Here is a 26,125-nt window from a genome sequence, read left to right on the forward strand (position 1 = left end):
ATGTTTGACCGTTAGCGCAACAATAGAAAGCGTAACATGAGCGATGATACGACACACTCAGCTGTAGGGTCAATCTTTTGCAACCTGTGAAGAACACGTTCAGATATTACACGTCTGAACACATTACAGTAATTCACATTAGAAAATGTGCTTCGTTACAATTAAGGAAATAGTTGAAATAGAATTTGTTTTGAAATGACACGCCTTTACATGTTTTCGCGTGAGTCACATATTTTAGTAAGAGAATCACATTTGTGACGTTGATTTTAATCGGACACGCGAGTCACACCACATACTAACTTCAAGTGTGTTTATAAGTATGTCCTGTATGTGCATGTGTTCAACAACGCACTTAATACTGGATTAACCAGTCAAGAACCTAATCCCATCCTTCTGTAAAACACTTGATAATCTGATAACGACAGACAACCGTAAAACCCAGATGACCTCAGAGGTCTAAATATATATCAGTCAAAACCTAATGATTAACATGTCTTCATTCACTCTATATAATGACAGACACACGAGTAAAAAACAAATGAGCAAAATAATAGTTTCCTGGTTGACAGGCCTAACGAGCAGATGCCCAAATAGAGAATTATAATTAAAATATGCGGATTATTACATCATTATATTGGTAAACAAACACAATGAAGCACATCAGACCTGATGCTGCGATCCTGGCATCCGACGACGGCATATTTTCTGGTGGGGTCGATGTCCATGTCATACATCGTTGTCTTTCTCACTATGTGATGCGTTCGTGTGAATGTTGTACCGTCTGTTGTCTGTGTAAAAGTGATTTAGACCATTCATTTAGATTTCAACCACGTATTTAAATGGTAGAAATAATAAACCGTAACATTATAAAATTGTGCATTTTATTGTCAACGTTTACTTTGATATTATATATTTAATCATTTATACAAGATGTATAGTGTTCTTTCAATGTTGTAGTAAGTTCAAAGTATGTTCAAAGTATCAGATCATGATAAGCATTATTACTTCCTGGTCCAGTTTCACACTTTAAGGTCAGAGGTCATAATGTTCTTACCAACAGATTAAGCAAGCCTCTGATAGTGTTGTTGAGTAGTTTACGCTACAGACACGTAACCATGGAATCAGTGTTGCTAATGAACATTTAATTTAAAAAAGCAAGGAATGTAATTACCAAAAATGTAAGAGGTTAAGTAACCAATAATGCAATATGATCGAGTCCTGCGGACACTTCAGTCATTTAAGTGATAGTTCACCCACAAATAAAAATTCTGTCATCATTAACTCAATTCAAACCTGTATATGCCTCTCTTTCTTCCACAAAACACAAAAGAAGATATTTTGAAGAAGGTTGTTAACTGGACCCCATTCACTTGCATTGGTTTTGTGAAGGAAATGGGGTCCAGTGATGTTCGGTTACAGACTTTCTTCAAAATATCTTCTTTTGAGTTCTGCGTAGGAAAGAAAGTCCTAAGGAAAAGCAAGAATTGTGAATCTCACCTTCTGTGCTGTGCGGAAGTATATACTCTTATCCGCTCCACATGTGATCATTCTGACTTTACCATCATTAGCTGAACCGAAAAAAGACAACAATAATTCATATGAACATGAAGAAACGTCTTTAATATCAGAAGTCATCACATTAAGCTGTTTATCTCCATGTTATATGTTCATCAGAACCTCACCAGCGAATCGGACGGCAGTGATGGAGGACGAGTGTTCATCCAGAGTTTGAAGAAGGCTGTATTCTTTATCAGCATCCAGGACGTGAATCAGTCGGTCTCTGCTGGCCGTGGCCAACAGCTTCAGCCCTGAAACACACATAGACAATCTAACAAACAATTCTGCTTTGTTCGTGCATTAAAATCATACTGACAATATATCCTAAAGAACCTTTCCAAAAAGTGCCATGGTTTTAAAGTGGTTTCTCAAACATGTTTTTTTATACACTTCTAAGGAAATACCATGTTTTGGATATCACTCAATTATTGGTTTCTATGACAGATATCTAAGTTCCACAGAATGAACATCTGATATCACCCGTGCATTATTGTAAAGTCACAGCATACCAGCCAAGCTGCATTTCTGAAATAGCAGACCATGTAAAAATGTTCAATATCCGGTGTACTGTGTTGAGTCTTCAGCAAACGCCAGTGCTTTTACTCTGACCACATGCTGATTCACTAACACACCATGTGTGACTTTATAAGCAGAACGCAAACAGCCAGATCCTGATGAAATGAGCTTTCATTTCTATAAAAATGGCTATAAAGTTACAGCAACACGTAAATAAAAATTGTATGTCCTTTAGTGCCTTAGATTTCTGCTTATTCATTTATGTTAAGCCTATCCTTCTCAAACCTGTATGTTGAAACCCACAGACGCCTGTGAATAATTTGCTCTTAGCGACGAGTTACTTTTAGGAATAAGCAACGTTCTCTTTCACACATCTCAAACTGTTTGTGTTCCAGCAGATGTTGTGTTTCTCAGCAAACGCTTACAATGTCTGGTCTTCAGCCAGATATAAACTCACTAGCTACAGCAACACAGCTCAACATGTCTCAACGCTGAGCTGCACTTAACACAGCGTGATATATGACTGCACTAAACCTCCAGTGCTGTAAAGACACATGTGAGTATCAGGAGACCAGACTAATCTATATCTAGAGAGCATAATATTTGATAAGGACTAATAAGAAACCACTAAAACACCCTACAGTAGAATCTCCATGAAAACCACACAAAACATATTCAATTCCATTTTATTTATAAAGAGCCTTTCACCATTTAGCAAATTATACATTTACTGTATGTACATACTCCCTTGCATCCATATAGAAACTCCCTGACACCGATTCAGAACCCTCTTAAGTAGCAACCAATATTATAAAACAACATGAAAACCATCCAGAACTACCCTAGCAACCATATAGACATCCCTTGACAACCACTCAGAAAACTGTAGCAACCATACAAAATCCCTGACAACCGCTCAGAAAAACCTAACAACCACATACTGAGTGACGAGCACTCAGAACATTGTGGCAACCATATGGAGACTATCTGACAGCCACACAGAACCCCTCCGATATGTAAATATCACAATTACAACATGTTAAAAACATCATAAAAAACATTGTTCTAGTAATAAAGTTGTTCTCTTGCTAAATGCTAAACTTTTTTTTATGACTATGTATTATTTTCATACTAGTAAAGTCTAGTTACTATACTTTTCCGATTACTAATCAGGGGCTATAAAAGCTGCTGATGGTGTGTGTGGCCTTGTTTTTATATCGGACTTAAACCTGAATACACACCAACTCATGGGGACTCATGTCACCTTGGGGACCAAAATTGAGTTTGTAAATCGTAGAGAAACATATTTATTTTTTAATCTAAAGTTTACTATGATCTTTATGTTTAGGGCTGGGGTATAAAATGTACAGTTTGTTCAGTATAAAAATCATTACACATATGGACTGTCCCCACAGAGATAATATGTGTGTGTGTGTGTCTTATGGTGACTTCAGGATTATAAACCATCTGCCGAACATCTGAACCAGAGCAGCATCTGTAACCGAGGCATTAAACAGAATCTCACTGTCGAAAAAAGGCCGTTTGAGCTCTCCTGACTCACCAGTCTCAGGTTTAGAATACTCCAAACACAAGATCTCAGAGTCGTGGGCCTGGACGTCCAGAATCTCCTCCATGCTCTCCAAATCATGGATTCTGTGAACAGTTTAACAACAATAAATGAGTACATGCCCACATGTTTGTGTGACTACATTGCTCACAAGACACGCAGTAAATCAAACACACCCACTGTCCTTTCCATTAAAACCCCCAGAGGATCAATTATTTAAAATCAATTAGTTCAGAAGCGTTAAGTAATCCAGTGAAAAACAGCTGTCCCACTGTGCCAGACCTCAGCGTTCCATTGCGGTCCCCTGATGCCAAGTGCACTTCGTCTGGGCTCACACACATGGTCCTAATGCCCGTCCGGTTCTCGGAGGTCTGCGGGTCGACCTTCTCCGAGTTACTAGAGAGGGTGTAATCCGTGTCCAAAAGGGTGGAGGTGTTGTTGTCCATATAAATGACCTTTTGAAGGTCCTGCAGAGAGGAAAGCAATATAAAATGACTTGGTCGTTTAGCTGTAAACTGCCAAATCATCAGCAGTGGTCCCGAAAAATATAATTGCAATAGATTAGACACAATGTGAAGTTTACGTTTAGTTTATGTTCAGTTATGATGCCTGATTTGTTACTATGCATTAAGAAATGTGATTTTATTGTAGTCTGACTTTAGGAAACCTACACCGCTGATAACGTTCCGGTTGAGCGTCGTGTTCTGAGCGTCTGTGTTCCACAAGCGAATCGTGTTGTCTGATGAGCAGGTGAGGAAGGACCCGGGAGACCCGGAAGACAAACGTGTCTCGCCATCCTTTCTCTCTGGATATACCTGCAGGACAAATGCATGAGTGACTAAACCAGACAACACACAAGAACGTCATAGCATTTACAATATAGTTATATTCATTAGAGTACAAAATCATGCATGCAAACAAATACAGGTGTATTTACTCTTTAGTTACTTAAAGATTAACTGTGTTAGCGTCTCATTAAACGTGTCATAATTCCCGTAATTCCAATAAAGTCCTGATTCCTGATTGGTCAACACAATTGGTCATATTTTACGAACATGTCACTAAATGCTAAATGGGTAATACAAAACACCCACGACACCACCTGTACGTATAACAAACGCATACTTTGTGCAGTAGCTTGTCACATGTCGTGGCTGACCGAACACCAAACTAAATCACTAAAACGCTCCTTTCATCTCATATGAAAAAGCTCCACGTCTAATTAATAATAATAAAAGTAGCTACAGGCCAGGTCGAAACCTATGGCGGGCAGCTTTTCATTGTCACAATAACCCATAGTGAGGTCATACAGACCACACAATAGAACAAAATATAAAAACACGGGGCTTTAACATGAAAGCCTCACGTTTTTTCAGCGAGAGCGAAATGTCAACATACTTAACAATGACAGGACATGCTCAGACTAGACTGGTGGACACGAAACAGTCTTTCTTTAACAAACTATAGCAGAGAATGGCTAGATTCATAGTTAAGAAGAAATTATATGGGAAGCATTTATTTTATGCTAATGCAATTTTATTAAATGCGATCTTTCTATAAGATAAATTCCGTGACATGTAAACAATAACCAAAAGTTATTCAATTCGTGCTAAGCTGTGATATACACAACCGCTGTTCTGCGTCATACAGTATCTACATTTATTCAGCTTTGTGTATATCTTTATAACATAGCTGGAATTCTGGACCAGTCAGCATCCACGACTGGTTATATAATATTGTTTAGATGACAACCCAATCTTTGCATTAGTCTAGCTTGTGTTGTTTCTCACCTCCACGCTCCAAACGCAGGATGAGTGGTATAGGGCCGAATACACCTTGCCCACCTTACGGAGATCGCGAATATCCCACACGTACAGACTGTGGTCGTTGTAGACGCAGGACAGCCAGTGGTTGGAGGGGTCATAGGACACGGCAACTGTGTCGGGATACCGGACGTTCTCCTTGTAGGTGAAGAGGTGACTGTAAAGAGAAGTCGTGATGGATTAGTCCGACTGTAAAGACAGCTGGGCCTGTGGGGTCAAACAGGGTCATCTTGGAAAATGCTTCAAAGCTGAATCCGTACTTAGACCACCAATTATAAGGAGACAGATGCAATGATGGGGTGTAAAATACCCCGGAATGCTCCGAGGGTCAGTATTCTGAGCTCAATAGACATACAAGAAACACTGGCTTACATTTAAAACAATACATTATATATTGTGTGTGCGTTTCCTGAATTCTGACCCATTCAAAAAATATGAAAAAAATAACTGCACACATTCAATATGTCTTCTTAAAAAAAGAGAGAGCAAAAAAATCTCTCTTGCACTACGAATTCCTTGAGAAATCAACATCCTCGTGAGTCCTCGTGAAATCAAAATTCACGTTTTTTTTGGCCTTTAGTATGAAGTCTTAAAGTCGCCGTGAACCAGAGTTTGTGATCATTTTTACTTCCGTGAAAGGGAGAAGTTAACGTATGCTCCGCCCGAAGCCATCTAACATCCGTCCTTAAAGATGGAAAGTCACTACAGGACGAAAGTGCATTTTCAGATTTGAAATGAAGATTATGAGGGTACACAAATTTTAAAAAGAGAATGAACCACATTGATAAACTATTTACAATAAATATTACTGTATTTTATGAAAAAAATAGCCATTGTAATTTTTTATTTCACTGGGACTTTAAGGATATCTATAAACTAGTGCGCTTTTTACATTACAATTACATCACTGCATTGGATAAAGAACGTCCGTGGATCTTTGAAGCAAAAAACAATCAAAGTCTCACTTAAATAAAATACCACATCATTCTCAGATATATTGTTCACAGGCAAGTTGACACACCCTATAAAGAACATTAGTGTAATTCAACATGTCTCCTTGAATATAATATATAACAGAGGTCACCAACTCTGTCTCAGCCCTGCAGCTGTCTTTACATATTTATGGGAGACGGACCAAGAGGTCTTGTGCGTTTCTGACAGTCTGTGATGAAAGCCGGGAATGTTAAAGAGTTAGCACACTGTACGCTTCATCCAGACTGAATCCTAAAAACTGACACAGACATCAGGAACCTTTCTGAATATGCATGAGGCTAGCCACCAGACTGCAGCTCATCCATACCTACATGTGAACGTGGTCATGGTTGTGAGGATTTCTGTCAGGCCGATAGTCATCTTACCTGGCCTCAGTGACAGCGGCGATGTCCGTGCCCAGGCTGTGGGGGTGAGGCAGTGTGCAGATAAAGTGCAGGTCAATGGGACTGAACGCTCTCACTGTACCATCAGCACAGCCGCAGAATATCAGATCCTCGGTGACGGACAAAGACGTGGCCATACTAGTCTGAGAAAAAGAGAGAATTCAATGAAAGGGAAAGCCTGAGAGATTTGGGATATGCAAAATAAACTGCACACTTCACAACCCTTGTGAATCCATTTAAAAACATACAATTATTATTCATTTATTCTGAATTCTCGTCAACCCAACGAAAGCATTTTATGCATGATCTAATGCTAAAATGCTAATGGTATTAAATACTGCAGTTTAAATGGGTTTCAATGAGGACATTTTAGTGAAACTATACTGTAAAACTGGTTTATATATGTATGAAAGCAAATGAGCGTAACTTCCAATAGAAAACACTATAGTTTGTATTAACACAGCCAAAATAATGAAACAAAAGTGAAAAGGACCAAAATGGGTCCATATGGGTGCACAAGGGTTAAAAAGTAAAAAAGTGTCATACTGAAGAAGCAATTTAACTAAATATTCATGAATTCTTTGAATGTCAACATAAAAAAAGCAAAATAAATACACAAGCACACAAGGCCAATTGCTAATAATAATAATAACATACATTATATTAATGTTAATGTTGTAGAAATGCAGATCTTTCTGTAGAAAGGGCCTGTTTGGATTTTGTGTGGGCATTGCCATTACAAAACATGATCAATAAAAACAAACAAAACATTTTGATGTCTGTGATGTGTGTATGGTCACTGTGAAATTCCACTGATAATGAGATGGAAAATAAATACAGGTTTATTACAATGAAAACGAAGCTAACATGAAAAATACATCATGCGCCTAAAGAAACGTACCTAAAGCAGGTGAGCTTTATGTGTGTCAGATGTTCCTGCTGAGATAAATCTAATACAGGATTGTAAACGCCTCCTTTACTTTACTCATTGAATAATCTTTATCTCTATAAGCAGAGTTCATCAATTTGTGGAATAAGTCTCATGCAGTTGCAAAACAGAGATGCTTTTGTTTGTCTTTCTGTTCTGTTTTCCCAGAGCATCGGGATCAGGGGAGGCCACAAAAGCATCAATTGTGCTTGTGCCCACCTGCTCCGACCGTGACCCACTTTGAACGTTCGTGAGGAGTCTGATCGAGATCTGAAACATGTACTTCAGGTTTACACCACTGCTCGGACCACAGGGTTTTGTTTTCTCTTTTTTTTCTTTTAAAGGCATAGTAGATATTAACAAATATTACAACTACATCCAAATCCAAGGTCCGTGGATGTGGACATAGCATCACGCCCGAGCAAAGGTTTACAGATGCTATTGTGGAAGCACTCTATTCACAGGCTTGGTTGTCGACCGATGGAACCTAACAATTGTATGAGCATTAGTCATGGTGTCATAGACTCAGGACAACAGTGAATGAGTGATTCTGTATGCCCACAGAAATTCCTGTGCTGGGTAGGGGTCAAATAAGATGTTTTGGTAGCTAGACACTTTATCAAACTTCACTGTGAAATTGACAGAATTCAATTTCAAATATTTAAATGCGTTTGGTATGAGAGATTAAAGGAAAAACAACCATGAGGAAATGCAATGAATACTGTACACAAACTCTCCAGGTGGAGATTGACAGGAAATGGGAAATCCTGTGTTTGAGAGCAGAAAGATAACAGCAATGCAATGGGGTCAGACGTCCGATGATGAGCTGCACTAGTGAGCGTGACCAACAGCGGTGCATTATGAAAAATCATTTGATGAGTTTTATAATGAGGTGTTATAAAGCTGAATCTACATCTCTGACACGAAACTTACTGCGAAACTGTCATTTCTCTGGAGTGTGAGAGAAGGAGAATTAAAACAAGACTAATATTAGACAACAGCGGCATAAATTAACACATCCAAACACACAGTTAAGACCGATGGGTAAGAAAACCCCCTATGCTACTTTTTTTCGTTATTTTATTAAATTAATTGTATTTTGCACTTATTTTATTTATAATATCACTTGCCAAAATTAACTCGGAATTACTTATTTGTCAGGTCTCAAGAAGCTCAGGTAAGCAGTAACACAGGTGTAAAGTTTTTGACACGTCAATAAAAAATATAACACAGACTAATAAGACAAACTTTTGATTATAATTGAGAAGTAAACTTTCAGAGTTCTGTTAAATCTTCACATTTGACATCATTCATCATTCTGACTACAAAACCGACCAATCGGCATCCTTGTCACTCACCCTGAGCTCCACCCACTTGTCCAGCATTCTTTTGTCGCTGAACTCGCACAGCAGCCCAGAGGAAGTGATACAAAATGTGCTGCTCGCTTTCCGGCCCTTTCCGCAGGCCACATCGCTGAAGAAATTATTCCGCAGTTCTCCCAGAAGACCAGATCGGCCCAGTAACGGCACAGTGGCGCTCACCTGAGTGAGAGAAAAAGAGGGAGTCATTTATATGTGGTTTGGATCATGCAGGAAAGACATTTGGAGATCTGCTCTTTGCGGTACAGACAATCCAGAGTCAAGACAGAATCAAATGCTCCTCATATTTGGTCAAGATAAGAAAGTGTAGATCACCAAGTCTGCGGCACGTACCTTCGACGACTTGGTGTGGTCCAGGTACCAAAACTTCACATGTCTGTTTCCAGCCGTGACGAAGTACGAGCTGTCATCTGAGAAAGACACGGCCGTCACTTTACTAGAGACCTTGTTGGCAGCAACCACCACGTTTTTCTGGAAGGACAAAAAGAACACATTTAATCCAGGTCGAAAATCAACTACTTACAAATAATAATCGAATAAATGAAAGCCGTTGTGCGAAGTGTTTTTAAACTGTGATCCGTATGTTGCTAGTCACCTTCCAAGCCCAGACGTTGACGATCATGTCATGCTGGTAACCCACACTGACTATGTATTTGCTGTTGGGGGAGAAAGCGACACACGCCACGCCGTACTTATGTTCCTGCAGCTCGGCCACCTGCGTCCTCTCCGCCACATCCCAGACGCGCACGGCCGGCATATGACCACTCTAAATACAGAGAAAGAGTAGAGAGAGACCAAGCATGGTGAGACATTCAAGAATCGCTAGGAATTTTGCACATTAATGATAGCCGACACATCAAGACAAGTTGATTCATACCCATGTTATGCAACTCCAATCCCGACAGATCATGCATCGCAAACTCCCATCGAAGATTTACAATCCAGCAATTCTGATAATAGCTTTCTTACATATGCACAAGCTGCTCTCGCAAGCAATTCACTAAAATCCATGTTCATTATAGACAAAAGTAGCAGAAATATTTGTCTAAAACTCTCCCTTTGTGTTCCACAGAATAAACAAAATGAGTCTTTACTTCTGTGTGACCTACACCTGATCTGCATTCATAGCTCCAGGGGTTCGACTCTATGAATCTGCGTGTCAGAGGTCAAATCGCAGCAAAAAGCCACATGCAGATTCAAGAACGTTTCTGTCTGTTTCTTCAGGCTCTTTCTTCCTCCCGACATGCTTTTTCTCACCCTTTTTTGGCTCGCTCTCGTTCTTGCACCTCTTTATGACAGTAAACACAGTCTGTGAATAGACTGGCACGATGCCCCCTGTTGCCATGGCAGCCGGTAAGCACAGAGCCACATCGCTTTCTCATGCCGGAGTAAGACACTCCTACCGAACAGAACACACACAGATGCAAAACCACATCCACAAATCACCCGTCCAGATGATACATTGGATTAGAGAAGCAAACACAGGATCTGTGCTCATGTTCAGCCTTGCAAATAAAGTCCAAACAGCTCTTAACATCGTGTTAAGTGGATAAAAAGCACTAGTGTTTCCATGCATAACTGTTTCCATTTATTAGCTGCATGCCACTTGTGTGCTGTAAAGACAACGTGAAATCCAAACTGACCAAAATAGGACTATAACTGTTGCTAATACTTAAAGCTGCAATCTGTAACTATTATTGGGGACGTAAAAAACTAAAATAAGTGCAGATACCTATGTATAAATGTATAGGATAATGCAATGTAAGTCGCTTTGGATAAAAGCGTCTGCCAAATGCATAAATGTAAATGTAAGTTTTGGAGCACGTACTTACAGCAAAAACATTTAATTTGTGTATCAACCTCATTGTGTTTCAACATGCTTGTAGGATTTACAGGAATTGCAGTCAAAGCAATAATTCCATTCAAACCAAATGTAAGTGCTGATGTATGAATTGCAGGAAGGAAAGCAAGAATCATCACATTTGGCTGTGTTTGACTCCACTGTGACAAAAGAAAAATTACACTGAGAGCCGTCCGCAGGGACTGCAGCTACACTTCATCGCCCTAAAGTTATACAGTACACATATACAGTACGAGACCTATCCAAGTGTGAGACAGGCCCAAAGCTCTTGACTTACTCACATAATGTATTTTTTGACTTACTGTGACCGCAAAGATGTTTTAATCGTGAGCACTCACCTCTCCGGTGACCACATATTTGCCGTCAGGAGAGAAAGAGACGGTGGTGATAGTTTTCCTGAAAGTAGACAGAAGTGTTGAAGTGTTCACATCCAGCTGGCTCGAGTGATTTCCTGTTCGTCTAGTTATTGCTTATCCACAACTGACCCACATATTATATCATCATAATATCGCAGAAATGTAACTGTGATGAGTCAAACTTTTAACATGAAAATCCGTCCTCATAACCTTCCTTAACCAAACAATGTCTGTATGGTCTCACCTGGAGCTGTTGAGAATGTGATGTTGTTTGTTTTTTCTAGGATTCAGCAGCACCACCACACACCTGTGAAACAACAAAAACAACTTTATTCTTTTCACACAATAAAGGGACATTTCATTTATTAAGTCATTTATTCAGCCTCATGTCATTCAAAGCCTCCAAAACCTTTGACTCTTTCTTCTGTGGAACACAAAAGAAGATATTTTGAGAAATGTCTCAGTGGTTTTGTGTTCATACAATGAAGGTCAATGGTTGTGTTCAGTGTTGTTTGGTTATCAACGTTTTTCAAAACGTGTTTTCTTTTGTGTTCTGCAGAAGACAGAAAATCATACACGTTTGGAATGAAGGCGAGTATATAATGAACAAAATAATCATTGGTTTAATAATAGTTCATTTCTGTTAGCACAGATCTTTGTTTGTATCCCCCTACAAAAACAATGTTTATTTAAGTGTGATATTAGTTTTAAACAAAATACTTTTTATGTACTTCTCAGATATATATCTAAAATTACACTTATGTATACTTGACTTATTAAGTTAAAAGTTTTTTTTAATTAATACTTACTTAGGAAGGCAGTTAAACTGTTAAATAATATATTAATAGTAGACTATAAGTACGATATGAAGTTCACTTAAAGAAACCCTACAAGTATGCTTGCAGTATCAATAACAACTAAACTAGCAGTTCAATGAGAGCATACTTGTGTACTTTCATAAACTGAAAAAATCAGCAAAATCTCAAACCACTTCCGCGCTTATTGCGCTGAGGTCATTTTGATGCGTTTAGCAAGAAAACGTTCAAATTTCAGCGAACCGACAACACTACGTCTGAACATTGCAATATGCCTTTGTCATCATGCAAATTATGCACGCAAGTGCAAAAGTTTACTTAGATTTTCTTCATATTTGTGAATGTAGCTTGAAATGGATAGCCTAGAGCACTTCTCCTTTTTGAATGATGATATATGACGTGGTGTTTGGATCATTTTAATTTGTCGTTGACGGTAATCCTATGTGCTTTTTCAAGCGACCATTCTTTCCAATGGACGCTATGTGCGCTAAAATAGTACAATTACAAATATACTACTAGTACATTGATAAATAGACATAATCCATAAAGTAAACTTAAAATATAAAACTTTTCCCAATTATACTTGACGTAGATTTCTTCTTTGTCAGGTTCATGGAACACAATTCCACTAAATTCTAGTGTTACCTAAAGGTTAAGTACCTTGGTGAATAAAGTTATTATTTATGGTATTACCGTCTGCTGCCATCACCGTTTTTGAGTGCTGATGGTTATTGTGCTTTGTGTTTCGGCTCATCTGCTGTCTTTCATTTCCCAAATATAGGAAACAATCTTTTTAAAGACTCGAATAGACGTCTTTTAAACATGTTTAAATGGAAGAACAGTGAATTGGCTCTTGTAAAGATTGTTTGAGACAATGTCGGGTGTGGAAACGTCCTGTAGGCCAGCCAAAGAAAAGGAAGGCAGCTAGACAAACATAATACGGTGGAAATACGTCAATGATTTTTGCATGATCTTTTTTCTTTTGGAGATAATAACATGTCCATCAACAACATCCGCGTCAACGTTTTTCAGCCCACAGGGATAAAAAAACAGACCCCTTGTAAAAGCAGCTACGGCATAAAATTGGCAATACATAATGAAATGCTGAAGCCTTACTAAAGGAAAAACGCTGATATAGAAACAGTCTACCATGCATTTTTACTACCCAAAGGAGATGAGTCAAACTCCAACCCGTTTGAGAACAAATACAGCACAACAATGCATATGTCCATATTATGTGTTTGTGAAAAAGAACTGAAATGAATGAACCAAATATCACACAAAGAGAAGAGAGAAAAATAAAGCAGTCAGTGAGACAGCTGATGCATTTGAAGCAGACAGGACCTTCATTGTTGGGAAGTAATACCATTAATGGATTTCCTGCACTGTATAAAAGCTTAGCTCCTGATGGGATTGACAGGACTTGGATCAATGACTATACAAGAGGATAGTAAGAATGTCTATAGCTCATCCCATTACAAACATAAACTGATATGATAATCAGTGCACACTCAGCAAAAAAATGTGTTTACACATGGCTGCCCAACATTCACAAAACACAAGTCAATGCAATGCTAACTAGCTTGGATCTGACTGTTTCTGATGTTTGTGTCTTTGAAACTTAAAGTTATATTTCTTCTTTCAGGCACTATTTGTGACGAGTTTATTCAGAGTTAATTCTGTAAAATAATTGGCAGTTTTGAAAGGACGAAGATTTTGAACACATTGTTCACCAATGAGCTTTAAAAGAGCATCGATGTTGTGCCATCGAGCTTCTTTCTGAACTCGTTCCACGGCGTAAGCAGGATATTTCTTCTCAACTAAAAAATAAAAAGTATGGGAGTGAATGGGGGATGAGATCTGGTTGGTTGCAGACATTCTTCCAAATATATTTATTTGTGTTCAGCAGAACAAAGAAATTGAGGGTGAGTAAATGATGACATACTTAAAATCTTTGGGTGAACTATCCCTTTAAACACAGTCCCTCATTTCTACGTCAGTTCGTGAGAAGCGTTGAAGAACACCGCTCACTATTGGCGCACTGCTGTAATGACGTTATGGAGAATATATGAACCCGAAAGCAGAAATTCTAAGCAGCAGCGAGCGATGTTTATAGGCGTGTTTTTTCGGCCATTTTGACCTATACAAAAGTTTTGTTGACTTTTGCTGCAAATATACCAGTGCGACTTGTTTTGGGGGCCAAGGGTCACATATGGTTGTATATCTGTTGAACAGACATGAGATAACTAAACTCATATCAGTAAAATAAAGCATTTATCAAATTAGCCCAAATATTTAAGAAGCAAATGTTGAAGGGGCGTGGGAGGCATCGACAGCTGTTCTGTCGAAATCTGTCAAGCTTTCTGCCGATGTAGACTTCATGTGAACCTACTTATAAGGGAGCATTAGTTGTAAAGGCTTTGACTGAAACCACATGACTATCATTTTAGCATTCGAGCATGTCATTACAAAAAAAAGGTCAGCAATGATGAAGTTGACATGAACTACATCCTATTAACCGTAAAAAGTACAGCAGGCTACATGTAGGCTATTGGTTGTTTTTAAACACTCCGCCGGGTCACATGTGCCATGTGCCGGGTAAAAGCCGATCCAGCTCATTATCTCACCTAGCAGGGAATCGAATGAGTCAAGTCAAGCGTACGGGTGCATGGATCAAAGAAATGACTGCAGGCTTCAATGATCAGCCAACCAGCACCCTCCATATCACACTACAAACTAAACTCTTAGAAACGTATTCACACTCGGCAGATCAGTTGACGGAGCATTGCATTAGTCGCACAAAGGTAAAGGGTTCGATCCTCAATGAAAAAATATGAATAAAAAATGTATAGAATGAATGCGCTGCGAGTCGCTTTGAGTTGATGGTTTGACACACATCTCAAGTAAAGATGAAATCATACCGACAGGTTCCTGTGTTCTCATTAAATACTCGAGTCTGCAAACAGCGTCAAGCCTGAAACAGAACAGCGACAGAATGTTCTTAACAAGCTAAAAGCTGTTGTACAACAGAGGCTATAGATTTCTGGATGTTAAACAGCTTGTGTTATCATCTCTCAGGTTTCACGGCTCTTGTGAGTGTAGACCGTGTGTTGTCTGTGAGTGTGTGTGTGGAAGGGTTTGAGATGGGCCAGATCAAATGTTGTGGCCAGTAAACAGGGGTAGTTGCAGCTTTGCTCCATCTGGTGAGTGGGATAAAACAGAGACAGGTGGTCAGGCTGCTTCTACACACAGAGACCTCCAGGGGTATTGCTTTCCAAGGATGAGTCCTGCCGTAAGATCGGTATTAGCAGAATGATCCCCCACTGCTCTCTCCTCGGGCAGATGGTTACCGCATCCCCTAATCCAGAAAGACGGAGCCCAGCAGTGTGCATTTGGAGAGCAGGAGATGCAGGAGGGTCGCGTGATGAAGTAAATGCTCACTTTAGTATGATGAAGTGACTAGTAGCAAACTCATTCAAAGGTGAGCAAATAAAGTCAGCTAACATCCAAAGTCATATCATTTCATTGCCTACTATCATTTTGATTCAAGAGTGCAATTTTGCAATAAAGTTTATATACAGTAATAAAGATTGCTCAGACAAAAAAGTTTTTGATTCAAATGCATAATACTAATAGTCAAATGATGTGATATATATATATACACACACACACACACTGTATACAGCTGCATATAAATTAGAGACTATTCCGAATGTTCAAATAATCCAAATTTCTAAATGGATTGTGGTCATTGCAGTCCAGTGTCTGTTGAATTTTAACAAAATCAAACCTGAAACAAAAATGTGAAAGACTGACAGAACGACACATGCTGTATAAAAACACAGAGCACCATTTCTGTTATTTGACCTCTTTCTCTTTTCATTTATCATTTTACCTAACCACATAAATAGTTAATTCAGAAAAAACTAAAAATAAGCTTTACAGTGACGATCACCTGTACACACTGCTGATGGCTCAAATTCATTTGAACTGACTAACCTCCCTCAAGTGCCCTTCAAGGGCATTACATTGACGTTTGGATCTCTCAGAGTTATTGTGTTAGTAATCTTTGTATTGGTGCATAAACGCATGATCCATATTCATGGAAATCAGAGATGCACTTCCAAGTAGCCATAACATTAACAACATTATATGAACAATAAATAACAGTTCTGTCATTTGTTCACCCTCGTGTCATCTCTGGAACAAAAAAGAAGATATTTTGAGAAACTTCCCAATAGTTTTGTGTCCATGCAATGGAAGTCACTAGGGGCCAAGGTGGTTGGGTTTCCAAAATTATTCAAAATATCTTCTTTTGTGTTTCGCCAAAGTAAGAAAGTTAAACAGGTTTGATATGACATGATGGTGGGTAAATGATCAAATCTATTGCTTTAATGCAAAATCAGTATCTTAACATTATCTGAAACACAAGTGAGTTCTATAGAGACGGTCCTGTGGGTGTATTTAGATTGCGGCTCACCACTTTATGCCTGGACTGCTAGATGTCATTAGTGTGTGTGTGTGTGTGTGTGTGTGTGTGTGTGTGTGTGTGTGTGTGTGTGTGTGTGTGTGTGTGTGTGTGGTGCTGAATACTGCAATGCAGCAAAGAGAAAGACCTCCACACACGCATACACACTACAGCAACGCTGTTAAATCATCCTCTCTCTGGGCCATTCTCTCTTTCTGCACCTCTCTGTCCCCTTCTCGTCCTTCCTTCCTTTCATCCATCATCTCCATCTCATTTCATTTCACTGCTATCTCTCTTTCCTCACTGCAATCATACATTGAGCCCTACTGACCCACTTACTGCAGCACGGTGAAGCAGACAGACAGACAGACAGACAGACTGACACACATTTTCAAGCATCTTTGATTAACACAGAGGGCTGCTTATTCATAACACTCATAACTGTTCTACTGTGCATTACAGCAGAACTCATTCATCATTCAAACACTCAGTACAGTTAACTGATGTTGCTGCAGGGAGAAACGAATAGATTAGTGAAGTTCTCTGGAGAGATGTAAAGTTATTATTATGAACAACTTTGGATATTTACGAAACATGTAGATTCGCAAAATGTATTATGTATGCTTTAATGACCTTGACTGGGAATTATGGCAACGAGCAATTATTCTTTGACGAATCAAGTAGACACAGTAAAGAAAGCTACAGGGATTCTTAAACTTGCACAATGTGACCCACAAAAACCAAAAAATGTAAAAACACGAGAATGTGTCGGTCAACTTTAAGAACCTGCATCAGGTTTTTCCTGTATTTCCTGAAGCCTGTGTCTTTAAACACGCTAAAATAAACTGTCCAGTCCCCACAATGACGCTTCGACAATACGGCACAAAACAGCCTAATATGGACTTTTTCAGTAGTTCAGCTCAAGTCAACAACACTGTAAAACGGTGTTTGGAAGAAACGTTTCGTTGTGGTGTGTAAAAGGCTCGAGAAAGAATCATTACTTTCACAATGGTAGATTCAAAATAATGCTGGACATTTATTTAATGTCAATATATATATATATAACACTACACAATATTAGAAAGTAACAACACTTGTTCCAATGTGTCGTCTCTGACCCAAAGCTCACATCTCACTGGTCAAGTTTGAATTGAATTGCTGTATACAAGCTGATCTTTGCAAAATGTCAGATGATTTCGATATTGAGGTAGACTTGCATTTTTTTGCCCAACCATACAAACTGAATGAACATGCGTCGAAGTGCTCTCGTGAACGCGCACCATAGACTGACAAGCCAGAAGAGATTACATTGATTAAAGTTGATACTTGGTTAGTTTTTCACGCAATGTTTTCTCGTTGTTCAAAAAAATTCAATGGAGCCACTACTGTCCAATTTAATGCTGTCTTTAGTACTTTTGTGGACCTTGACAACAACAATAACCATTTCTCGGATGTTAACTAACATATAGTTTTTTGTTTTCTGAAGACGCCGGCAGGTCTTAAAACATGTTGAACGTCATGTGGGTGAGTAAAAAATAACACAATTTATGTCATCAATGGACTAGTTAATATTTGTTTACAGTGCATTAATACAGTATAAGTATGCAGGTACGATTCATTTAAACATAGTAACATACAATTCAACCTTAGATAACCCCATGAAAGGAGACAGGCGTTAAACAGCATCCAAATGTCCTTGTAAAGAACCGGCTCCCGCTAACATCTATTACACAAGGGGGGGCCTGTCTATCTGTGACAGCTGCGTACGCCTGCGCTAATTTTCCTGCCTACCAAGACATCTGCACCAAATGTGCGCTTGGCTCAGTCAAACAGCTGACCGAGCACAGGGTGGAGTTTATCATGGAAGCTGTAATAGCATACGAGGATATCTTTTTATTTCATGTAATGAAGCATTAGACCTCGATACTTCCATGTTACACCTTCTTAAGGTGTGAAAAACCAAACAATCGCGATACAAGTTTACGATTGGTACAGCCGGCTGTTGAGTTATGGCGCAACAGAGTCTTGAATGTTCTTCACAAACGCATGGAACCCTTAAGCTAAACTAGAAAACCAGATTACAAGCACCATGTGATGATGAAAGGAAGGCGTTTTTATGAAGACCTTACAAAGCTATTAGAAAGTAATACCATAGTATTCCATTATGAGATTTGGGTATTTATTGACACTGAGCTTCATGGTTTCGGAGTTACAAAAATGGACGAGAAATGTAGCATTACCAATGATTGAAAATGAAAAAATGCAGATGTGCTGAGCTATAAAGATATATGAGCCATGTGCAAACGCCCAAACTGCCCAAACTTGAACAAATATCTAAATGCATCCAAATTGCGACTCTGGGGAGAGCATGGAGCACCCACAGGATGTGTTTAAAGCCAGATTCAATCTCTAACATGCCAGACTGACCCTCTGGGTAAAATACAGTTAATATGCAGCATCTGCATACCTGAAGAATATTATCCATGGTTAAAATCTAGTATGCTAGTGACATAAAATATCCATGTTCTTCCTACAGTAACCATAGGTTAACCATGGAATTTTTAAACTACTGTATGGTAAACAAATGGTAAACAATCAGAACCGGTTTTCCTGTTTGTAGATCACTCATTTGTTATCTCTTCTCTTTTCCTAGCTGTGGTCTTGCTCTTATTTTCTCCAAAGGAAATTTCTTCGTCAGTTTAGCCGTATGAGAGGATATGCATAACGTTGACTCCCAGTGATTAGTCTTTAGTCAACGCTGCTACGCTAACCATGTACCAGAAATGATTTTGCCATTGAAATTAAATTAGATTACATTCACATTTAGCAGACACTTTTATCCAAAGAATTCATGGAGCAATAAGCGATATGTCATACAAAACAGACTAGAAAAGAAAGAAAACTGCCTGGAGAGTCACTGTCATGTATCATACTCCCAATGACTCCCAAAGGTTGTGATATTTTGTCATGTAAACAATAAACTTACCCTGCTGGGTAGGCCACCAGCCCCGAGTGTGGATCACATGCCAGAGCCCGGTTCCCAGCAGAGGTGATGCCTAAAACTTTCTCCAATGTCACCTGTGGAAGTACACAGAATAAAAAGTGTAGACACGTGTTATGAGGGGCACTAGAAGACCTTAAGAGATTAATACAAAGTTTAAACAATTAATATATTATCACATCACCACCAGTCCAAACACATTTGTCAATATGGACACAAGACTTTGTACTAGAACAAATTAGACAACATTTTACAAATGACAGAATGTGTTTTTGCGGTTAGACGCGTCTCTTTTGATTTGTTTTCAGGGAGAGTTTTGCACGGTGCTTATGCTGGATTCACACTGTACACGGCAGTCGCGTATGTATATATATGTATATATATGTATATATATATGTATATATATGTATATATAATGTATGTCAAATGCCAAATTATCCAACAAATAAGATGAGTGCAGTAAAAGGTCAATTGTAGTTTTGGGACCATTTTGAGAACAGTCTTGTAAGGAGTGTGATGGCAAATTTCCAGTTCTGTGTGAGAATTTTAAATGCAGAAAATGACAAATTCAGCCCAAAAAAGTGGAAGACTTAGAGAAAACAATGCTGGTTTAAGATCAATTCTATTCACAATCGCTTGTTTAATTCTTTAGTCCGACAAAGTTGATTAATTATGGGATTATCCAACAAACATCATGTCACTTGGCTTATAAATGGTGAGTAACTCAAATTTGTAAATTACATCACTTTATTTCCCAATTTAAAATATTGTTTAAGACTTTATTCGAAGGACCTGAGAGAGACACTTCAAATTGCCAAAGTGTTTTCACATGGAAATTATGAGTTTAACATTTTCCATAAGCATTTGCTGGGGCTGAAGAACATTGACACAAAGCAGGTCAAGTCTTACACACAGACTCAACTATAAAACACAGAATTCGACAGCAAACATTAGCACCGGCTAAATGGAGTCAATAGCTTAAGTTAAAATAACTGCTGGTCACCTTTTCGAAAACACTCTCATTATTTTAATCATGAGTAACAGTAATGAATAACGTATTTGATCATTTTGAAAACAGACAATAATTATGCATCATTTTTATCATTATTGCCTTAAAGGAGTAAAATGCACACATAATGCATGTAATGCTGGATTACATCATGAATAATGACATCAAACTATAAACAAATAACATGCGCACATGCATGTTTGCATGACAGCACACAAACCGTCTTACTTAACATCTGAATCTGTCTGCTCAACATCCGCAGCCTTCTTCAACCCATTAAACCCCCAAAATCTCTCTGCTCAGGTCCTCAAAGTAAGCATGGCCACATCCAAGCTGAGATGACTCTCTCACATCAATCGCAAGCACTTTAAATACAGCCCAACAAGGAACTGAGAAAAACCACATCTGGATTGTCAAATGATCTTTCAACCCTGACACATCAGTTCCTAACTATCTGTGTTTATTATGCCCTTTCACGATAGAAAAACTCATATTTATTTATTATCCAACTAGCATTTAAGTTGAACATACCCTCAATCTATTAACACAGTCTGTACAGCACTTTGGTCAGCTTTGGCTGTGTAAAGCGCTTAATCAAATAAAGTTGGATTGGATAAAGTTGGACAGTTCAGGCCTAAGATATTGATTTAATGACTATAATTGTGGCTACTGGCGAAATGTTATCAGTCCGCAAATGTTTTCACAGACACACATATACAGTTTCCAATGTCAATTAAAGCCTTAAACTGGTAAAACACCAGAAAAAGAGACGCATTTGAAATGCAGGCATCTGCATCTCTGATGGGGATTTCTCAGCTAAAGGCCGTTTTCCAGAAACTTTTTCCAACCCCTGCATGGAGATTTCCCTAAGGAACACGAGACCTTGAGCTCGAAATCAATGGACCCAGAGGGATGACTTTGATTCGGATGCTACATAGCATGTGAACCTCGGGAAACAGCACATATATTGACTTTCAAAAAGCTCAGATCCTTTTTCTGACGGTGCACACAAGAGATTCCTCGACTGCTTCAGGCAGAAAAAGATAGAGGGAGATCTGATCTTTTTCTACACAAAACAAAGGATCCTTTGTTGTTGTCTGCGTTTTTTCAGAGCGCTTAAATGGTAATACATATTTGACATTGTTTCAAGAGCAGCGATCCATAGATTATCGATTCTACTGCATGAAATGCTCAGGTAGGTTTCTTACGTATCGTGAATACAGCTGTTTATTATTACGCTTTTGTGAGAAGCTCTAACAAACCATCAATGTAAATAATAACATCAAAATGTTGAAGAATTTGGTTCCAAAATGAGAGTTTTTCAAATATCGTGGCATTTTTATGTGCATTCCAATTAATATCAAACAAACTGCGGTTGGCTTCTTTTGATGTAAGCCATAATAACTAAAGAGGTACACTTATACGATAAATATTGCCTTATCTGTCTATAGCACAAACACTTCAGTGTGTTTCACAGGTGTCATACCTATGGTACTGTAAGTATCTGAAGGAAAACATCATATGCGGCTTAATGTTCCGCGTGATTCAAGCATTCAGACTTCAGTGTTGCGAAAAGTCACAGAGACTTTGAGTGGAAGGGAAGTATACAGTCACCCAAACATGCGATCACAGAGGAATGCAACAGTCAGACTACAAGACTCCAATAATAGATACAGTCACAATAACAACCCCAAAGAATCAGTTTTACATCAAGCGTTGAGAACAACTTTGAGTTGACACAGATGCTTTTCTTGCCTCAAGTAAACTTAAAGAAGACACAGTAAGACATACATTTATGATGCCCAGTGTCCAAACATTACACATTTTCAAATCTACACAGTATTCAACAGTATGTGTCATATAGGTCAGTGCATTTAACAGCCTTCATGTTGCTGCAGGGACAGAGTTTGCAGTATATGCATCTTGCATAAGAAACCCCCGTAAAGAATGTGACACATTACCGTCAATTCATCTTCGTCTTGCAGTAACCTGCAGTATATCACAGCGATGCGTGATGTGATCTATATTCACATTCAGCCGCAGCTCGAGAGGCCATTTGTTTAGGGTACCGTACCTTACTGCCGAGGTTCTCCTTGTGATTGGCAGGTTTGCTTCTTCTTAATTTGATGGACGGCTGTCGAAGGAGATTTTTAATCCGACTTTTAATAGTTGTGTTTTCCGCTGTCATCTTGCTTCGATGTGCCGTTTGCGGCGATGTTTTCCACCGGAGACGCGTTGAACGCTTCGTTCGACGGTCCGAATCAAATAAGCATCAAACCGTGTTCGCGGTCCTTTATGTCAAATACTAAGCCAACGCAACGTCATCGCGGAGCTTTAAATCCGTCCGCTGTAACCGTGGCATTCGCGTTAACGTGCGTTTGTTAAAATGAACCATTTTTAGTCAGCGGTTTGACGGCGAGCCGGTCCCGGAGCTGCGCGAGACACCTCCTTCACCGGTACCGTGTGTATTTACGAATAGCAGTACGTCGAAGACACGCCTCATGAATATGAATGACCCACACGACGTGAGTCATGCTACGTTTTCTCATTGGCTGAAAGGACGGCGACGGGAGGAGGGCGCTGGACTGTTAGCCAATCAACGGCGTGTATTTTATAATTAATATTCATGAGATTACGCGAGAGGGCGCTCCGGGAGAACGTAGCCTTTGCCATAGTACACGCACCGAGTACAGACAGATCGCAATGAACACTGCGGTGTTTCTCTAAGGTTTGTTTATTTTTGATTGTGACAAATCAAACAAACAAAGCTTTTATAAGCATCACGAATTCAAGCCTCCAGTTTTGACAGACCGACGAACATTTTGCAGGACAGTAAAGGAGAGATGGCCCGGGGTCATTCGGGGTCGTACTACTACTAAGTTTTATTATGGCAAATTTAGCTTATTGTGCTATTCAGATTGAAGACCGCAGTAATTGGATAATAAAAGCAAGTGTCTCGAGATAAATATATCACTAAACCCAAATCCTTGAACATGTTCGGTTGTTCACTCCTTAAAAAATGGGTTAGTTTACATGTATTATTACTTTGGGTTGATTTATTGGTTCACGCCGCTGGTTCATGATTCAACTCTGCCATCTAGTGATTCTACAAAGAATCTTTATACATTAAATGCGACTAAAATGTCGAAAAAGTTAATATTGGTGCAGAGCACATTTTTTACTTCAAGCCTACTTCACTATACAATCATATTTGAAGAGTTCGGTTCCAAACTCCGTTTAAAAAAACTAAAATCATGTTTTTTATGTTGTTATGTTAGTTTATATTATGTTTTATCGCGTAAGTTAGCTTATTTCTTTAGTTATTATGGCTTAAATCAAAACAGACCAACTCCAGTTTGATTGATATTGGAATGCACAATAAAAGAAATCTTCATTTGAAGATCCCCATCACAATTTCTACCTAAAAATATCATCTATAAAAAAAGTTCAAATTATGTTTTTACATTATAAAATAACCAAAACCAAACAGTATCTCGATTTTAATAGTTCTTATTTTCATGTGTTTGTCCCATTCGTGGGGCTCCTGTTAAGAAACAAAAGAAATACATTTAAAACCGTGTACATTTCATTTCAAGTTAAATCGAATTGACTTTCCAAATGTTTTTATTTGAACTATTTTAAGATGACTTTAAAACTTAAGTTTTGAATTATACAAAAAAAGTGTAAAAACGTTTGCCAAAACTTGTCATTTTTACAGTTTATGCAGTTTAAGACATGCAAGCATGTAAAAAGTTTTGTGTTAACAGAAAGAAATTGAAAAAAACACACTTTTAATTTATTAAAACAAAATCCGCGAGATAAAACGAAACACAAACAGTCACAGAAGGCCAATGTTTCGATACAGCACAAGAAACTTTAGAAAATACCGGTGTAGGAACATAAAAGATGTTGAATGGATCAATTCACACTTGTGCAAATAACAAAACAGATATTTGTGGATAACCACTTAAGGTGTATATATATTTACGATTTGCTTTTTAACTGTTGAATTACATTGACTGACTCTTGTTTTTTACCCAGCTTTAATAACTTCCTACAGCAGTTTGTCAACAGTACTTTTGGAAGTATCTCTGCATGCCTCTGCTGCATGTAGAAAATGAAGGGATCCAGACAGGCATTCAGAGAATACAGTATATGCGAGACTTCGGTGAGCAGGTTGACCAACCATGCGACCCAACAAGTATTGTGACAGTCATCCAAAATGTAGAAAATGATAAAGGCAAAGATGTAAAGCAGCTGTCCCGGCATCCAACACACCAAGAAATTGCCAATGAACAAGGCTATCAGCCAGATGGTCTTATCCCGGCCTTGCATGTTCCCCGGACCCCACTGCTGTCGAGACTGCTTCAACCGGGCAATGATCTTAACGTAGGATGGAATGATGATAAGCAGAGGGACAGAAACCTGAACGGAGTAGTAGGAAAGAAGATCGTAGGTGACTTCTGTGGATCTGAGCCTAGATATCAGCACAGCTCCACACACATGAAGGCCATCATTCCTCACCCAGTATGTAATGTTGAGATATCTGAAATAGGTGAGTAGGCCGATGATAGCCCAGAGCAAAAGCGAAACCAGCATGATGTTCCTCGGCGTGTTTATCATTCTGGACTTCAGAGGAAAGACGATGGCAAGGAAACGGTCAGTGCTGATAGCACAGATGAACGTGGTGCTAGATGTCAAACCGGCGAAGTATAGGATTTTCACTGCGATGCAAAGCGAACGGCCCATTTTCCATTGGTAGTCAGAGTTGATGTAGATGGCCCAGGGTCCCATAGAGGCAAGGTAGACCAGGTCACACAGAGCTAGGTTCAGGACACCTATGGATCCAATACTCAAAGGCTGGGATGGTCGCAGGCAAGTCCACAGGCTCCAGAGATTTCCAATTATTCCAATGAAGGACAGTATGTAAAAGACATTTGGTATGAGGTTTACGGCATACTTGCGATTGAAGGGACAGTCCATGTATGGGACCAAAGGAAAAGAAAGATCATGGGAAGAGGTGCAGTTCTGTGCACTGGTGTTGACCGCAGACATTTCCTACGCAGATCTGTTATTTTGAAAAGGGAGAAAAGAAAAAAAAAGGAGTTATCTGAATCAACTGATAGTTAACCTCTTGAAAAATAACCGTTACTCCATTTCTAAACCAGACTTTTAGCATTTGACACATTTATACATTAAGTGTAAAAAAAATGGACGAATCTTACCTTGAAAAAGCCGAAAGATATTGGAGTCGACCCATTCAACAACTGCTATATATAAAGCCTGATCTCACTTCCCCTGAGAGTCAGTTACCATGTGTAAACCTCTCGAGTCTGAACTGAATGTCAAAATCAAACATCTATAGCTGGTCTTTGTGGTATAATATGTTACAAAGTGCAATGTGGGAAAATAAAATAAGCAAATAAACTTCCAATTAAGTGAAACCGTAACCTGGAAATCTGAAATTGA

At 38.8% G+C, this 26,125-nt stretch overlaps 2 protein-coding genes across 3 annotated transcripts in view; both read right to left on the reverse strand.

The window, feature by feature from the left end:
- Positions 1-23,141, reverse strand: part of mapkbp1 (mitogen-activated protein kinase binding protein 1) — a 32,897-nt gene extending 9,756 nt beyond the window's left edge. Inside the window, exons 1-15 of one of the 2 annotated variants that reach the window (XM_079459429.1) lie at positions 22,731-23,141; positions 19,633-19,724; positions 11,608-11,670; positions 11,346-11,403; positions 9,742-9,912; positions 9,480-9,617; positions 9,126-9,308; positions 6,822-6,982; positions 5,431-5,620; positions 4,312-4,455; positions 3,923-4,107; positions 3,635-3,726; positions 1,683-1,808; positions 1,498-1,568; positions 667-788 (exon numbers count right to left, since the gene is read on the reverse strand). In XM_079459429.1, coding sequence (XP_079315555.1) covers positions 667-788; positions 1,498-1,568; positions 1,683-1,808; positions 3,635-3,726; positions 3,923-4,107; positions 4,312-4,455; positions 5,431-5,620; positions 6,822-6,982; positions 9,126-9,308; positions 9,480-9,617; positions 9,742-9,912; positions 11,346-11,403; positions 11,608-11,670; positions 19,633-19,724; positions 22,731-22,844 — 1,910 coding nt within the window. In that variant the 5' untranslated portion in view covers positions 22,845-23,141. The remainder of the gene's footprint in view (positions 1-666; positions 789-1,497; positions 1,569-1,682; positions 1,809-3,634; positions 3,727-3,922; positions 4,108-4,311; positions 4,456-5,430; positions 5,621-6,821; positions 6,983-9,125; positions 9,309-9,479; positions 9,618-9,741; positions 9,913-11,345; positions 11,404-11,607; positions 11,671-19,632; positions 19,725-22,730) is intronic. The other variant, XM_079459430.1, reaches the window with a different exon arrangement.
- Positions 23,142-24,640: 1,499 nt separating this feature from the next.
- LOC306895829 (type-1 angiotensin II receptor-like) lies at positions 24,641-25,711 on the reverse strand (the record flags this gene model as incomplete). The annotated part of the gene is made up of 1 exon (XM_079459369.1): positions 24,641-25,711. The coding sequence occupies one exon, from the start codon at positions 25,709-25,711 to the stop codon at positions 24,641-24,643; it is 1,071 nt and encodes a 356-aa protein (XP_079315495.1).
- Between the last annotated feature and the right edge of the window lie 414 nt (positions 25,712-26,125).

The sequence above is a fragment of the Barbatula barbatula genome, assembly GCF_947034865.1.
Source record: "Barbatula barbatula genome assembly, chromosome: 6".
NCBI lineage: Eukaryota > Metazoa > Chordata > Actinopteri > Cypriniformes > Nemacheilidae > Barbatula > Barbatula barbatula.